A 19,051-nucleotide genomic window follows, 5' to 3' on the forward strand; every position below is an offset into this window, starting at 1 on the left:
TATTATATAATACACATGCAATGTTAAATGAGGTCCAGACAGTCCCTGAGTCACGGGTTTTTTTTACGACGGTGCAAAAGTGATAGGAATTCAGTAGAAACCATACTTTGAATTTCGATCTTTTCCCAGGCTAGCGATATGCAGTGTAGTACTCTCTGTGATGCTGGGCAGCTGCGGCCACAGCTCCCAGTCAGCCACGCAATCACAAGGGTAAAAAACCGACACACTTACAACCATTTTGTTTTTCACTTTCAGTACACTATTCAGTAAATTACATGAGATATTCAACACTTTATTATAAAATAGGCTTTGTGTTAGATGACTTTGCCCAACTGTGGGCTACTGTAAGTGTTCTGAGCACTTTTAAGGTAGGCTGGGCTAAGCTATGATGTTCAGTAGGGTAGGTGTATTAAATGCATTTTCAAATTATGTTTCCAATTTATAATGGGTTATCAGGATATAACCCCATTGGTAAGTCGAGGAAGATCTGTATTTTGAAATAGAAATGCCAAATATTCTTATTTTGCTATACAGACATGACAGACATTTGAATGTAATTCTATTTAATGCAATTGATAAGCAGCTTCTCTTAAAATAATTGTTCTAATTTTTTTCCTTTTCTTAAAACACTTAGTTGTGCCTGGCAGTATGATCAACATTTCTTTAAATTAATACTTTCCAACTCTGTAAAATCTTTGCATATATTATATATTTTTTTTTCTGGAGCATCAAGTTTATTAACCAGAATTGGAAGAACCAAGGAGTTCTTGGAACAAGAACTATCCCCCTCCCCCACCAACACGGAAGACAGAAGAGTGGAGGAGGGGAGACGTGCCCCAGGAGTGACAGTCCAGTCTCTGAAGTTTTCACCCAGGTGGGGGTTGAGGGGCAGATCTGCAGCCACGGTGGCCTCGCTTTTGGTCGCCCGGGCTGCTCCGGACCATCCTCTGAGCTGGCCAGGGTCTTGGATACGATGCTTCTGAAGGCCGTGCAGAGAACACACTCCTCTTCCCCTGCACCGGGCCCCAGGGAGCGCGGCGGCCTGACCTTCCTGCCTCGGTCATGCATGGGGTTCACATGGGCTCACTTTATTATGACGCCTCATGCTGGGCAGCTTGCAACACAGATGTTTCAAAATAAAGTTCCAGATTCTCCCAGCCACCCCTTGCTTTTTCTGGCTGTGGCCAGAGAGAGTGGATGAGGACACACTCTCAGGCTGCCCAGTGTGGGAGGACCTTCCAGTGCTGGACGCACACAGGGAGCAGCTGGTTCCCTCTGGGGCTCCAATCCCGCTGCTGCTGGAGGTGGATGTCCCAGTGCCACACTGGGGGGCTGGGCTGGGGGTGGCAGTCCTCGACTCCAGGCTGGATGGGGGACAGGAAGACTCACCGGTCTTCTGCCCTGCCTGCTGGTCTTCCTGCAGCTGCACATTTTGTCTCTGGTAGGGCCACCTGGTTTGCAGGGAGGACACCACAGGGCCTGGAGGAGGCTCAAGTTCACTGCCACTGAGGTCCCCGAAAGACAAGGGCTTCAGAGTTATGATGGAGACCCCCACGTTGGGTTTCATGGAGCTCACACTGCCTGTTCCAGTGTCCTGGCTCTGGTCGCAAGTCAAGCCCGGAGTCCTCACCATTGTCACCTCCAGGTCCTCTTCACAGGGTGGCTGGAGTGGCTCCTTCGGGCCCATGTTTAACCAAGCATGCCTCATGAGGTCAGGCAAGGTGCCTCTGTCACTGGGGCTGAGGGCAATCATTTTTTGTAATAGATCCCTTATCTCCAAAGACAGATAAGGTGGGATGGGGTATTGTCCTTGTAGGATTTGCTTCCGCAGCTGCTGTAAGTCTTTTCCCAGAAAGGGCCGGGACCCAGTTACCATGGTGTAGAGCACTACTCCCAAGCTCCACACGTCCACCGCAGGGCCGCTGTAGCTCTGCCCCAGGAAGAGTTCCGGGGCAGCATAAGGGGCTGTGCCGCAGATCGTGTCCAGTAGGCCAGTGCCATCACACTTGTTGCTGAGGCCAAAGTCTGTAAGTTTGATATTCATGTTGGAATCAAAAAGGAGGTTCATTGGCTTCAGGTCCCGGTGCACGATGCCCCTCTGGTGGCAGTGTTGCAGGGCAGAGACCAGCTGCTGGAACGGGCCTCGGGCCTGCGCCTCTGTCATACGGCCATGGATCTTCAAATAGCGGGACATTTCCCCCCCACTGAGGTACTCCATCATCAGGAAAATTGTCTCCTCTGTGTCAATCACCCCCAGCAGTTTTACAATATTGGGGTGATTCAGAGCCTTCATACTGCACGCTTCCCGGAAAAGTGCCTGGGCACTTGAGAAGCTCTGACGCCTTTTCTTTATGACCTTCACAGCCACCTGTGTCCCGGTCAGAATGTGCCGGGCCAACTTCACTTTACCGAAGGTGCCTTCACCAATGGTGCGGAGGATCTCGAAGTCATCAATATGAACCTCCTTGTCAGCAGAGTTGGCTGTGAGGCCCTGCATCATGGTGATCTGCTAATTACACTGACTGACAGCACTACCTAGCAACGCTAACTATGCTAACTAACAATGCTAACTGTACTAACAGTGCTAAGTATGCTATCTCTACTAACAACGCTAACTATGCTAACTGTACCAACAGCGCTAACTAGTACTAACTACACTAACTATGCTAATCAAGTATTAACTATACCAACAATACTCACTATGCCAACAGCGCTAACGAGTACTAACTACACTAACTATGCTAATAAACTATTAACTATACCAACTGTGCTAACTATACCAACAATACTGACTATGCTAACTGTAGAAAGAACAATGAGGCAAATAAAAAAGAGTAGAGAAATGAGAAACAAAAATCAACAAAATGGCAGAAACAAGGAAAAAACAAGCTAACTGTAGGTCCAAGGCCGTCAGGTCACCAAAAGCAGCTTCCTGGGCTCTAAGGACCAAAAACCTGGGCCCAGCTTTCTCTTTTATAGGGCTTTGTGAAGTACATCACAGTGGTGCACTGTGAGGTCAGAGCAAGAAATGAACGCATCACAGCTGGGGATAAACCACAGTGGTTTTCTCACTTTTTGAGTTCAAGGTCCCTTTACACTTAGGAAAAAGGATCCCAAAGACATTTTTCTTTACGTGTGTTATTAGATATTGGTATTCACTTTGTTATAAATTAAAATCTGTAGGATACTTCAGTGGCCTTTTTATTTCTAGTCTGAAAATGGGTAATAATTTTAAAGAGCTCATAATGTCTACACTTGAAATATTCAATTCCTTTTCCTTAAATTCTGGTCTCAAAATAATGTTACAACTTAACTGACTTCACGATACTACACAAAATGTTCTGTTGCATAAGACACGATAAGGTACATTATGAAAGTCTATGAAGCTGAGAGATTTCCCAGGAAGGTAGGTCATGAGCAGATTTCTCATCAGGAGCCTCGGAGGCCAGATGGCCTGGCTCAATGTACTTGAAGTGTTGAAGGAAAGAAACCATCAACCAAGAATCCTATATCTAGCAAAACTTTCCTTCGAAAATGAGGGAGAAATCAAGACATTCCCAGTTAATCAAGAGTTGAGAGAGTTCTTAACCACCAGACCCGCCTGCCACAGGGAGTTCTTCAGGTTGGAGTCAAGGACCCTGCACAGTAACTCAAAGCCTTATGAAGAAATAAAGACCTCTGGTAACAGTAGATAGACGGGCGATGAGAAAAGCTAGTATTATTGTAACTTTGGTTTGTAGCTCCACTTTTTGTTTTCTGTTTAAGAGGCTAATATATAATAAAACACACACACATACAAATCATCACCTTGTTTCTAATACTGTCTTTTTTAATTTGGGGGAAAAGTCTGATTGGTCTCTAAAATGAATGTATGTGTCTGACCTCAAGGATTGCATTTGGAAATCATAGTGTCTCTGTCTCCAGTACAAAGGTTAACCAAGGTCGGGTCCCTTGGAATGCAGCAGCTCAATAACAAGCTACAAGATAGATGGATTTGAGGCAAGAGGGACAAGAGCAGTCTTCAAGAAAAGGAGCAGAGGAACACTAGTAACATGTGCACAGAAGTCTCAGAACCGGTATTCCAAATACCACCTTGAATGCTATTACAATAAAAAATACCTGGGAAAAAAATTTTCTTAAAAATAAATTTTCTTTAAACCCATTCTTTAAATTTATGAAAAATGGAGGACATTTTTGGCAAAACATGTCACATTTATGCTCTCCATAAGAACTCTACTTTCTGACAGCTGCCTTTTACTCAATATTTATTGTTTACTAGTTATTAAACGATTACCTGTGTGTTGTTCAACAAATTAATCAACAAAAACAAAGGAATAAAATTTCACACTGAGCTGTCTATGTAGAAAGGAGTAATAAGAGAGCCACTTTTGGGAATTTTACTAAGTAAAGTTGTAGATGTATGTATACTTTATATACATATCATTTTCTCCCATATTAGAGAACTCTAACACTAATACATCTGGGAAGGAAAAAACAAACAAACAAACAAAAAACCCCCCAACACTTTTTAAAGATACTGGCAAGTGATCAAAAGCTGGTAGAAATTAAAGTGAAGATGGCCCTTGAGGAAGGAAATCTCACCAGGTAAAGTCTGCTTTCATGTGGTCTTTCACCTGAGGGCACCCAAAAGTCTATGCAAAAGAAAGAGTTGCAGAGAAGTGAGCCTTGAAATGTGTGTACGAACTTCAACTAAATATCTATATGGCCCTGAACTATGCATGCACACTCAGGGAAGATTCTAAGGGGCCTGAAGAAAGCAACAGCCTTAAAGCTGAAAGAAAAGAGGGGCAGTGTTTGAGTTCAGGCAAGTTAACCGTCTGCTAGAACAAGAATCAAGACTTTGCAGAGGAAGATAACTGAATGCAAAGCTACAAGATGTTATCAATAATAAAAATTATTAGAAATATGGGGGTGGGGGGGAGGAAAATGTGACCAGAGTCAGTAGAAAAAGAGAATCTACAGAAAAAGACCCCAGCATGACCCAGATACTGAAATTAGCAGAAAATAACTTTAAAGCAGGTACTATAAATACATTCAAGGCCGCAGAGAAAAATGTAGTCATAATGAATGAAAGAAGAAAAATTCACCAGAGAAAAGAAAACTGTAAGAGGGAATAGAAGCAGATGGGACTAACAGAAAATAAATGGCAAAAACAGTAGGCTTAAATATAGTAATAATTACATGAAATGTAAATGGCTAAACACTATTTTGAAGGCTGATTTTGAAAGATTGAAAAATAAAAGACACACTTATGTGCTTTAAGACTCAGATATGTTTAAACTGAAAGGATGAAAATAGATACCATGTAAATATCAAGAGGCAAAAGCTGAAAGTGGCTAATTTCAGTAACAGACAAAACAGAATTCATGTCAAGGAATATTAGCAGAGATATAATTGGATGTTTCATAATGATAAAAAGGTTAGGTCGATTTAAAAAAAAAGCAATTGTAGGGCTTCCCTGGTGGTGCAGTGGTTAAGAATCCACCTGCCAATGCAGGGGACACGGGTTCGAGCCCTGGTCCGGGAAGATCCCACATGCCGCGGAGCAACTAAGCCCGTGCGCCACAACTACTGAGCCTGCGCTCTAGAGCCCGCGAGCCACAACTACTGAGCCTGCATGCCACACCTACTGAAGCCCACGCACCTAGAGCCCATGCTCTGCAACAGGAGAAGCCACCACAATAAGAAGCCAGTGCACCGCAATGAGCACCGCAATGAAAAGTAGCCCCCACCTGCCACAATTAGAGAAAGCCCACGTGCAGCAACGAAGACCTAACACAGCCAAAAATAAATAAATATACATATATTAAAAAAAAGCAATTGTAAAGGTGTATGTGCCTAATAAAATAAAGTTTCTAGTGAAAAAAAGCTGACAGGACTAGTAAAATCCCCATAGTTGGAGAATAAAATATCAATTAAAATATTAATTAAAATATACCCTTATATAATTCATATTCACAGAACAGCACATCTAATAAATGCAGAATACATTCTTTTCAAATGCACATGCAACATTCGCAAAGACAGATAATATTTTGGGCCATGAAACAAACCTTAATGAACTTTGAAATACTGAAATCTTACAAAAAAATGTTCTCTGACCAAAACAGAATTAAATTTAGACAGCTAGAAAAGCCCAAATATTTTAAAATTAAACAGTATACTTCTAAATAATCCATTCCCCAAAAAAGAAAACACAAAGAAAATAGAAGCTATTTTGAATTAAATGACATCACAATTTGTGGGATGACATTAAATCAGTGCCTAGAAGAAAACTGATAGTTTTAAATGTTTATATTAGAAAAAAAGAGAGGCTTATTTATTTATTTTTTTGGCTACACTGCGAGGCTTGCAGGATCTTAGTTCCCCAACCAGGGATCAAAGCTGGTTTCAATAGCCAAAAGATAGAAACAACCGAAACACCCATCAATGGATGACTGATAACCAAAATGTGGTATACACATACAATAGAATATTATTCAGGCTTTGAAATGAAATTCCAGCACATCCTACAACATGGATGAACCTGCAGGACATTATGCTAAAAGAAATAAGCCAGTCACAAAAGGACAGATACTGTATGATTCCACTGAGATAAGTTACCTAGAGTAGTCAATTCACGGAGGCAGAAAAGAGAAAGTTGGTTACCAGGGGCTGGGGGTGGTGGGAGTAAAGGGGAGTTATTGTTTAATGGACACAGAATTTCAGTTTGAGAAGATGAAGATCATTCTGGAGATGGACGGTGGTTACTGGCTAAACAGTCTGAGTGTACTTAATGACAGTCAACTGTACATTTAAATGGTTAAAATTGTAAATTTTATAGTATATGTCTATTTTACCACAAAAAATGGGTAGAAGATTTAAACAGATACTTCATAAATAAAGATATATAAAAAGCCAATACACGCAGAGCGCAGTATCACAGTCATTGGGAAAATGCAACTTAAATCACAATGTAGAACCCTTACACATGGGTCAGAATGGCTATATTTAAACATACTACTGACAATACCAAGTGTAAGCAAGGATACAGAGCAACAGAAACTAATACACTGCTGATGAGAGTATAAGTGGTACACTAACTTCAGAAAATGGTTTGTGAGTTTCTTAAAAATTAAACAGCAATTCTGCTGTAGCTATTGACCCAGAGGAATCGACAATATGCCATGTGTTCACATATAGCATGTGAAACATGTCTGAAAAATATATGTATTTCAATGTCAAGAAGCTTGATTCATCATAACCTCAAATTGTAAACAACAATAATGTCCACTAGCAGATGAAGTGATAAACAAATTGTGGTATCCATACAATGAAGTACTACTCAGCAGTAAGAAAGAATGTACTACTGATACATAACACATGGGTGTGTCTCACAGATATAATGCTTAGAGAAAAATGCTGGGCCCATTTGACATTATGACTCCATTTATACAAAGCTCTAGAACAGGCAAAACTAGTTTTTGGTTAAACAAACAACAAAAGCATTTGCTTCTCAAGGTGGGAATGGACTGGGAAGGAGTACAAGGTAATTTCTAGGGGTAATGGAAATGTTCTAGAGAGCTGTGTGCCAAGTCATTGCATTACACATTTAAGATGCATGAGGTTTTACATTAAAAAATAATAACTAAGCAAACAGGCAACTAATTTGTATGTTTGCTTTTTACATTGGTATGAATTAACGATTCTGACTCTATCATGTTTTCCAGACATGAACAAATGAGTGAGTAAGTTAAAGATAAGGATTTGTAGTGCTGAAGAATCAATGAATACTTTTTTGTTCTGTCTTCTGAGAGGGACCAGAAGCAATGATATACCAGTAACAGTGAGTACAGCTAGTGCCCAGGACTTGGCTTCTAAATATCATTCTTCACTAAAAAAGGACTCAGAGCTCTTTAAAGAAAAGGCTCATTCCAGGGGCTGGGGCAAAGAAAGAACTAGATGTACTTGGAGCATTCTGAAGTGTTAGAAAGCAAGGAAGGAAGTACAAATCTCCAAGAAGGATAGGAATATATAAAAAAAGACACATAAGCCAGTTTGGAAAACTACCGCCGTGTGATTCTGGCACAATTTGACCATTATAATAAGAATGGATAGTACTGGGTTATAATCACTGCATATAAATTCATGATCACATACTAACATAATTAAATGAATAAATATACAAATGGAGGAGACAGGAAAAGCTCTTCCTTGTAGTATAATGCCAATTAATTAATATATAAGGAAGGATGGTATTAGAAAATCATCAGGAGATGCTAAACATAGTGGATAAAGTGTCATAAAAAACAGAATACTTACATGGTTTCAAAGTAACTTCCACAAACTACTTATTAATAACAAAGGAAAAAATAAATTTAAAGTGGAATGATCTAGATGATACCACATTGTCTGAGTGATCAGTTAATATCACCAATATTTCAACAGAATCATACTTCCAATATGGGGTAGAGAGAAATCTATATCATTGTGGTGTATTTCTGCTAAAAATGCACAACCTTAATCGAATTATGAGGCAAAATCAGTCAAACCCAAACTGAGAGACAGACAGTCTACAACTAGCCTGTACCCTTCAAAAACGTCAAGGGAAGAAACACCTAGAAAGGCTGAGGAACCATTTCAGATTAATAAGGAACTAAAGGGACATGACAACTAGATGCAGTGTATGACCCCAGGCTGGATCTTGGAGGAGGAAAAAAAAAGCTACAGAGGGCATTACTGAATCAACTAATCAAATCTGAATGAAGTACTTTTGGAGTAAAAGAGCGTATCTCCAATTTATTTTCAAATACTTCAAAAAAATTTATATATGTAAAATGATACCTTCTTGTAGAACCGTAAGCCATTTCCAAGGAGATACTGTTAAAAGTTATGACATTAAAACTAGATTATGACACTTTAAGTTTTAGATTAACCATGTATTGACTTATTTTATATCTCCCATATTATCTAACCAACAATCTTAATAAATATTTACTGAGACTAAAAAATGTTGAAGTTAACTATACCTTAAGCTTTTCCAAAAGAAGGAAACTTTAAATCACTAGAAATTTGAAAGAAACAATTACCATCTTCATTAGTTTTTATTGCTGGGGTATAGGTTTAATATTGACCACTTAAAAACAATACCATTTTGCAGATACTGAAACCAAGTGGATATGGAAACTTAGAGTTTGAATGTTAACAGATATCCCTTCAGTTGAGCCTAAATTTTTTCTAGAACACTTTTTTGTACCCATCATATGGCTTCCTTAAGTATTTTCTGACATAAGGGTGACATAGTACTGTTTTCAAAAATTAAGTATGCTTTTTTTTCTTACTCTAAATTAACTAAGGTATAGTATCTATTATTTTTTACTAGCTTTACTAGAATTCAATTCTAGAATGACAGAAAATTAGACTTTTATTAAACATAATACCTTTTACACCTAGAATATCTTATGAAATTTAAAAACACAAGAGAATATAATGCTACATTGAGAAAAAGAAAAATCAGTTTTAAAGAAGAGTTTTCGCATACATATTCAGATTTAATAACATCCTCTTTTAGAGCCGTAAGCCATTTCTGAGCAGACACTGTTAGATGTTATGACATTAACACCTAATTATGACACCAGGGTATTTTTTAAATTAACAGGTTGAAAAGTATACAATGAAAATATTCTCCTTTATATCTAAGAGGATTATTAGTATTCCATAGCTAACAATTTTCTACTATCCAGAAGCTCTATAAAAACTGAATGAAAATAATGGATAAAAATTACAAGCTCAATTTAAGCCAATTTTGGGAAAGCAAAATAAAAATTACATAGATTTAATAATCTATAGTATTATAGAGGGCTTAAAACAACCATTTCAGAACGAAAGAGATCAAGATAATAATCAAAATGTAACACTTTCAAGAGAAAAAGGTTAAAAAGTTTAAGATTAGAGAAAGTCACTGATGCTGAAAGAGTGCCTGAAAAACAAAATTGATCATTTATTAGGTATTTCAGTGTATCTAGAATGATACCTCTGAAATACTACTGAAAAGTAAAATGATATGTTTAAAACAAAGATTTTTTTCACGGTGTATTTTCATACATAAGCATATATAAGCAGTAAAGTATCTTTCAAATCAAATGTTTGAGAGTAATTATGAATATTACATGCATTTTTACATTTACTACACATATGTGTATGTACCTTACATGTAATAAGATAACAGAAGTGCCTCTGCTTCAGACTGCAATTTAATATGATTACTAAAGGTGAAAAAAGGTTGGTTCCATCTTTGGTTTTAATTCTTAAGCAACCCATTCCCCCTGGGTGATCCAGCATTTTACTTTGGCTTCACTTCTTCCTTTCAAACTGACAACTCCAAAATTCTACTTTCAGCCTTGACCTTTCTTCTGAAATCTTGGGTAGAATATCTAATCACGATTGAACTTCTTCAAGTAGTAATCACATTAGCATCTCAATGCCTTCCCTTGACTTTTCCCACCAATCTGCTCATCTTGTATTAGCCATTTCTTTGAATGGAATCACCATGCCTCTGAGCACAAAAGCCCAAAACAGGAATCATTTTCTGTTTTCTCCCTCTTCTCTCATATTAAACTGTTCCTTGATCCTATTGATTATACTTCCTTCTCTTTATTCCTCCCTGGCCAATATCTTACCCAGATTTTCATTATTTATTATTTGGATTGCTGCTCCTGGATTCACCTTACAACCTGCAGAATTATCTTTCTCCAATTCACTCTCAAAAACATTTTTCTTCTTTTTTTTTCTTTCTTTCAGTTCTTACAGTTGGCCAGTTCTCAATCTGCCTCCCTGCCTTTGAAGATGCTCTTCTTTTCAGTTGTAGCATCCTTCCCTTTTTTCTTTACCTGACTTAATTAGTTCAATTTATCTTTTAAGACTCAGCTCAGGCACCACTTCTTACCAACATGTACTATAACTACTTATTAACCTATAGCTCCCCATGAGAATGTAAGCTCTTACAGAATAGGACCATGTCTTATCCACCCCTAGTACCCAGGTAATGCTAACAAAATGACTTTAAAAGAGAAAAAAAAAGTTTCTTAAAAAATGAATGAAAGAAATGTATAAGATTTTAAAAATGCAAGCACAAGGGTATGTCCTAGGAAATGGGAGGTCATTACAAATTTGGGGATCTATACCATGGCTAAAGCACAGAAGTGTTTCTCATAATGTTGGTACTATGTTCTCAAGGGAAGACTAGATTAAGTTAAGTTGATTGGTTGATTGGGACATTTTCCTGGAAGGCTCAATGGGGAAAATATATATGTATTAAGTCTTGCTATCTGGTTGAGGAAAAAATGCATCCACTTAAATGTAGAATAAGAGCATAGACGTTAGAATTAGAAAGATTTGGGTTCAAATCCTAGGTTCCATTAACTAGTCATTAGAGCTTGGATAGGGATGCCCAGCTACCGACAGAATTATATGGGGACTAAATTAGATAATATATGTAAAACGTTTATCACAGTGCCTAACACCTAGCATGTGCTCTATAAATTATAAATATTATCATAAATTATGAAAATACTCACTTTATTAAACAATATATATTTTATAAGAAACTATAAATACATACATAAAATAGCTCTGCAGAAATTCACATGAAGGAAGACTTTTACAGATAGGCAGGATTAAGACAGGTAAAGAAAGATGAACATTTTAGGAGGGAGAAATGGTTTTAATTAAAGAAAGAGACAAAGGTACTTTCTTGCTGTTAACTTCTATGGACGTAATAAAGGGTTTATATAGGTGTTATGGACTGAACTGTCCCCCCAAAAATCGTATGATGAAGCCGTAACCCCCAATGTGACAGTATTTGGAGACAGGGTTTTTAGAGGTAACTACAGGTTAAATGAGGTCATAAGGGAGAAGCCCTAATCCAACAGGAATGATCTGCGCTTCTCCCCCTCCTTTGCCCCCTCTCCTTGACACTCCACCATATGAGAACAGAGAGAAGGTGGTCCTCTGAAAGCCAGGAAGTAGATCTTCACCAGAAACCAAACTCTGCTGGACCTTGATCTTGAATTTTCCAGCCTCCAGAATTGTGAGAAAATAAATGCCTTTTGTTTAAGCCACCCCGTCTATGGTATTTTGCTATGGCAGCCTTAGCAGACTAAGACAACAGGAGATAGGAGTAGGAAATAAAACTGGTCAGTGCCAGATCGTGGTGAGTCTTGCTTGGTAGGCTAAGGATCCTGGATCTTTCCTTTTGGACAACTGGAAGTGACTAATGGTTTTGTAAACAGTAGGACTGACATAAAACATGCCTGACTGTGGTCAGTATTAAAGCAGCAAAGGAAGTATGTAAAACATTCCAAAATATTAAATGAAAAAGTGAGAAATAAGGTTGTAGCAATACGCTTGAAAAAATCCAATTTCACCGCCATGATGTAAATAACTCCAAAACTTAACCATATCTTAGAATAGTTAACTTTAAACACTTAGTAACAACTTAATATTACAGTATTCATGCTATAGTGTTAGTAAAAAGAACAAAGGACTTTGAGTAATAATTCAACTTCTGGTTCTCCTTCTCTGTGGTTCTATGACATTAGGCAGGCCAAAACCCAGAACCTCAATTTCCTCTTCTGTAAAACAGAAATAACATCAACTGTCTCTTGGAGATTTTTGAGGGTATGATATACATGAAAATGATCTGTAAGCTTTAAGGCATTATATGAATGCAAGGCATTTATTATATGACTGTAAGAAGCATTCTATGTGAAAAAGGCTACCTCAAGATTAAACAAGGATATATCATGAAGTGTCCTTCAGGAATAGATAGCAAAAAATTCACTTGAAATGATGCATAAAAGCTTGCTTCTCTAGGAGAAGAGCTGCAAAAATAGTTTACACATAGTATTTATATGTAGAACTGTAGTGTTGCTTTTTTACTGAGTGGCATTATAAAATTCTAAATAGTCCTCCAAATGAATGAATAAATAAACCAACCAACCAGATGTAGAACAGTGTGTGTATTACCAATTGTGTGAAAAAAGTGAGGGTATATATTCCTATTTACTAGTAATTTACAAAAAATAATCTCTAAAAATACACAAAAAACTAAAAACATTATTTATTTATTTGGGTTTCAGTAGAATCTGGGAAGATAAAGGGTGTGGTGGAAAGGAGACATTCACTTCATATTTCTTATATACTGTATAAATTTTTAACCATGTGAAAGTATTACCTGCCCCCCTCCCCCCAAAAAACCCACCTCAGGTATATACAAAATAAATTCAGTGTTCTTTGGAAACATTTTATAGATTAAAAAAGGATTGCCTGTCCCACGTAGGAAAGAAATCTGATTAGAGGCAGGAGACAGATATTAGAGCAGTTGACACAGACAGATATTAGAACAGTTTGGCCTTAATTTTTCACTTGTCCCTAAGTTTATAATTTTACACCTGATTTTGGACCTGATGAAGGAAACAAAACTGTATCACTCCTTCTAAAAACTCTGAATAATAATATATTGAGCAATTATGATTCTACTAAATCATTTTACTTAGATAAATACATACCATTATCTTCTTCAATCCCAACAGGCCCTGCTTGAGGAGTCTCTCCATTCTTTAAACAATTGTGAATATACGTTGCCTTCCACCTTGCATACTTTCTGTGTTTCACATTCTAAAAGAAATATTTTTATGTCAATGTTAGACTGCAGTAAATAAGTCAAATAAAAATATACATTATGATGACCTACATCATACTTCTGTGATAAAACCTATTTTTGCACGGTACAGCTCTGAAATATTCTGGCAATCTCCCCACCTTATCACGGGATTCTACCAACTGCCTAGGGCTTGACAGACTTCATGAAAAGCTATCTTCCTCAAGACACATTACCAGTTCTCTTTTGTGGTTTTGTGCTTCAGAAAAGGTCTACAGTGGAACTACAGGAGTGTCCTTTCAGCAAAACTTGCAACTTTTATGCATAGGACAGAAATAGGCTAAATTGAATTTAAAATTAAACATAAAATAACAACATACTAAACGATTTTCACTAAAGAGGGAAAAATTAATCTGTACAAATATACGAAAACAAACAAACAAAAAACTAAGATGCTATAGTGGTTACAGCAAACACATGAACATCAGACTGACAGCTACGCAAACTTGACCTTTTAACTTATGTTATTTACCAGCTCTAAATCTCAGTTACCTCGGTTCTAAAAAGGGGAAAATAATACATCACTGGATTGCTGTAAAGAGAAATGGAAAATCAGTGAAGAACCTGCTAGTTGCCTCTTCTATCCTGACTTAAAATTTATGCTACATGCTATAAAATAAGACAAAAATTTGCTTTAAAAATACAAGAGTAGAATCTGTTAGAATTTCGGATGGACTACTGATTTTCAGTTTATATTTTCATTTGACCTTTATTATAATCATGGACCAGTGGCACTGCTAACACCTGGGAGCTTGTTAGAAATGTAGACTCTTCTAGCCCACCCCAGACTTACTGAACCACAATCTGCACTACATCAAGACCCCCCAGGTGATCTGTATGCACATTAAAGTTGGAGAGAACACATGACTTTATTATGTTGAAAACAACTGCAATTTGCCTTTTGTAAAGATCCACTAAGTCATCAATAACTACAAGTACTGCATACAGTCCAGATACTTAGTTGAGTATTCTGTAATGTGAGATTCTGTACATACTACTATAGATAAGTAGTACAATATACAGAAACCTAAAGAAAAAGTAACCCTTCAAATTACTGAATTTGTATATTTAACTTTTCTTCTCTTATAAAACAATCCTCTCATATATTCCATTTTTTTAAAAGTTTTTGCTCCACTTCCCCTTACCTGGTCCTTACCACAACCTTGAAATTTAGGCAGGTCATGTTTTACTCACACTAAGGCTCTGAGACATTAAAAGACTGGCTCAATGAAAACACAGATTAACCTGGCATTCAAGGCCTTCTACATTGTGGACATGGCTTCAGTCTCATTTCCTACCATTTCCCTCAATCCAGCTGCGATTCTGCCTCACCTGCAGTCTTTCTCGTGCTATTCTCCCTGTCTCATACGGTTTCCTTTTCTGCCAAAAGTCTCCTCTTCTCTTAGGTTCAGTTCAAATGTTTATTCCCGTATGAGCTACCCTGACTCCCAGCAAGTCAACAGCTATTTATCATTTACTCAAGTCAGGCACTATGCTAAGTGCCAGAGGTAACGGGATGAACAAATTCGGCATGAGCTTTGGAGTCCAATGTGAAAGCCAGGCAATAACTTCCATCACTAAATGTGACACCTGTATTGTCTGAAGTCCATAATACTTTCTTCATCTTTTTCTCTTAGGATTCTATAATCCCAACATTATAGAGATGAGGAAGTGGCATTACAAAAGTAAAATGACTTACCCCATGTCACACTAGTAGTCAACCCAGCCATTCAATTTAGGGCTGTTCTGGTAAGCTACAATTAGCAAACTGCAATTTGCAATTTAGACAGGAATATATACAATAAGGGAAAGTGTGCTTTTTTAAATTATTATTTTTATTTATTATTATTATTATTTTTTTAACACCTTTATTGGTGTATAATTGCTTTACAATGGTGTGTTAGTTTCTGCTGTATAACAAAGGGAATCAGATATACGTATACATATATCCCCATATCCCCTCCCTCTTGCGTCTCCCTCCCACCCTCCATATCCCACCCCTCTAGGTGGTCGCAAAGCACTGAACTGATCTCCCTGTGCTATGCGGCTTCTCCCACTAGCTATCTACCTATTTATTTATTTATATTTATTTTTGGCTGTGTTGGGTCTTGGTTTCTATGCGAGGGCTTTCTCTAGTTGCGGCAAGTGGGGGCCACTCTTCATCGCGGTGCGCGGGCCTCTCACTGTCGCGGCCTCTCTTGTTGCGGAGCACAGGCTCCAGACGCGTAGGCTCAGTAGTTGTGGCTCATGGGGCCAGTTGCTCCGCGGCATGTGGGATCTTCCCAGACCAGGGCTTGAACACATGTCCCCTGCATTGGCAGGCAGATTCTCAACCACTGCGCCACCAGGGAAGCCCTAGCTATCTACTTTACATTTGGTAGTGTATATATGTCCATGCCACTCTCCCACTTCGTCCCAGCTTACCCTTCCCCCTCCCCGTGTCCTCAAGTCCATTCTCTACATCTAAGTCTTTATTCCTGTCCTGCTCCTAGGTTCTTCAGAACCAGAAAATGGGCTTTTAAATGGTACTTTAAATATAAAGAGAGTCATTTTTAAAGTAAATGAATAAATTGCTTAGGAAAGTTTAAGTTACCTTCTTTTGAAGTCTTTTAAAAATGAGACAGATTTTCTTTGGTCTGAAATAATTTAATATTGTCTAAAGACTTAATTGGGTAAGTCGTATTGTAATGACTTTAGAAGGTTCCTTCATTCCTAATTTCATAGTATGAACAGTGTAGAGACATTTAAAACACCTTGGGTTCCTTCATTAGTATGTGAAGTTTAAAAAACATTACTCTAACCTGAAATGGGTTCATTTTAATAAATACATCAAAAAAAATTTCCCCAAAGCAGGTAAGTCAACACAACAGTTTGATTTTTATTCCACACTATTTCCAAGACACCCCTAGAAACTGGTGCTTGTATTTTGAGCAGATTTTGGCAGTTGTAACTCAAAACTAATTCACCTTTACATTGTTTTCTTTAAAATAAAGGATGCTAAATATTAATATTTGAAGAGAAGAATTTCAAGATGTCAATATTTTTGAAATCTTTTAACTTCTTTTGGCTGATTAGACATCCTTTCTGGGAAATAGGAATTACAAAAAGAACTTTTACTTTTGTCCCTGGCCTCTATGTTCCTGTTTTGTAACTGGATTGATGAGAGTCACTGACAACTGCAGATTTTAGCCACTAAGTCAGCAGTGGTTAAATAAGAATTTTCATTTAGTTTTTAAATCATTTGCACTTGCTACACTGAAGAATGACTGGCCAGCAAACACCAATCATACGTTAAAACAGGGGTTCTCAAACCTGGTGCATGGAAGAATCATATTAGGGTGTAACAAAAAAATAAATTCCTGGGACTTCCTGGTGATCCAGTGGTTAAGACTTCACCTTCCAATGCAGGGGGTGCAGGTTTGATCCCTGGTTGGGAAGCTAAGATCCCACATGCCTCACAGCCAAAAAACCAAAACATAAAACAGAAGCAATATTGTAACAAATTCAATAAAGACTTTAAAAAAATGGTCCACATGAAAAAAAAGAAATTCTTGGCCCAAATTATAGAAAACCTGATATAAATCATTCTCCATTAGCATACCAAAAAGCCACCTTGAAAGAGAATACTTTATTTTTTATTTTTTTTAACATCTTTATTGGAGTATAATTGCTTTATAATGGTGTGTTAGAGAATGCTTTATATTAGCTGTCTCCAATTCTTCCTCTTGAACCCATCCTAGTCAGGTTTTTACCCCTAGCATGCACTGCAACTGCTTTTGTCAAGGTTAAGGATTACTCCTCTTGGTAAATCCAAAGCTTAGATGTCATCTTACTTGTCCCCATTAACATGGAAAGTTGAGTACTCCCTCCTCCTTGCAACCCACTTTTCACTTGCTTTCCTGGTTGTCAAGGTCTTCTGGTTTTGCCTCACTGGGTGTTCCTTTTCAGACCTTCACAGCGATTTTTTCTCATCTCCAGGGTGGGGAGTGCCACAGACTTCAGTTCTTAGACTTCTTGTCTTGTTTTCAACACTATACGTTGATGATCTCTTCCAGTCTAATGGCTTTAAATACTGTGCAGTCAACTCCCAAATTCATATTCTCTGCTCAGACCTCTCTTCTGAACTTCAGGATGTATACATTCAACTCAGCATTTCACTTGTACATCTGATAGCTCAAAACATCCAAAGTTCAAAACCGATTTCAGATCTTCCCGCTACTCAATTCGTTCCTCCACGTCAGTAAATGTCTTGTAGTTGTTCAAGCCCCAACCTCTGAAGTCATTTTTGAGCCCTCTATTTCTCTCATATTCTACCAATGAATCTTAAATTCTGTCAGTTCTACATTCAAAATGTATCCAGTTTCTCACCATGTCTTCGATTGCAATTTCTGGTCTGAGCCACCACTGCCCTCACTTTGATTATTAATAATATACTAACGGTGCCCCTATTTCCACCCTTGTCCATTATAATGCAAGTAATAACACTTTAAAGATAGCAGTCAAATCCTGTCAACTCTATTTGAGCTCCCCATCCCCACCATCACCTGCCAGCACTTTCCTCACTCTAGATTAAGCCACGTTGTATTCCTTGCTATGTCTTGAACTTTAACAGGTAACTGTGCTGTTCACAAATCTTTGCACTTTCTCTTGTCTCTTCCTGGAACATCTGTATGATTCACTCCATTATCTTCTTCAGGGTTTTGCTAAAATGTTGCCTTCTTAGTGAGACATTCCCCAAATACCTTATTTAAATTGACCTTCCTATCCCAACCATGGGATCCCTACCATGATATTTATCATGACATACTATACATTTTATGTGTTTATTTGATTATTGTCTGTCTTCACCAGAGGAATGTGATTACCATGAGGGCAGGGATTTAATCTACTGTTGTATTACTACTGCCTAGAACAGTGTTTGGCATGTAGTAGACATTAACAAATATTTGGTGAATGAATGAATGGACAGTAGGTTCTGGAATCCATTTTTTTTTTTTTTTTAAATCGAGTACCACAAACAATTCTGAAGCTGGCTGTTCTAGAACGGCACTAAGAAAAACAGTGAACTGGAGTGAAACACTTTTTGCTAACGAATAAATGTGAACATTAAACTTCAGTACACAGTTTCACTTAAGCTTGCAGGGAGGGGTCAGTGGATAGGGTGAAGGGCGTCCTTGAAACCCCCTGAATTATATGAAAAAAAAGCAATACACATATGCATGGGAGAGAAGCCACAGCTTTCATAACATTTCAAAGAAGTTAGCGACACAAAAGAAAATAAGAATCTCTAAGTTGGTGGTAACATCACAGATAACACATTTATACTCTTAG

General features: G+C 37.8%; 1 protein-coding gene and 1 pseudogene across 6 annotated transcripts in view; both read right to left on the reverse strand.

Annotated features, from left to right (window-relative positions):
• Positions 1–19,051, reverse strand: part of VTA1 (vesicle trafficking 1) — a 72,712-nt gene that overhangs the window by 20,187 nt on the left and 33,474 nt on the right. For all 5 annotated transcript variants that reach the window (XM_082405563.1, XM_082405560.1, XM_082405564.1 and 2 more), the window contains one exon: positions 13,569–13,677. In XM_082405563.1, the coding sequence (XP_082261689.1) occupies positions 13,569–13,677 (109 nt within the window). The remainder of the gene's footprint in view (positions 1–13,568; positions 13,678–19,051) is intronic.
• LOC309634915 (serine/threonine-protein kinase MARK2 pseudogene) lies at positions 10–13,562 on the reverse strand (annotated as a pseudogene). The gene is made up of 2 exons (XR_014249603.1): positions 11,810–13,562; positions 10–7,020 (listed from the first exon to the last, which is right to left on the reverse strand). The product of XR_014249603.1 is annotated as a serine/threonine-protein kinase MARK2 pseudogene (transcript).

This window comes from Balaenoptera borealis (assembly GCF_965194805.1).
Source record: "Balaenoptera borealis genome assembly, chromosome: 9".
Taxonomy (NCBI): domain Eukaryota; kingdom Metazoa; phylum Chordata; class Mammalia; order Artiodactyla; family Balaenopteridae; genus Balaenoptera; species Balaenoptera borealis.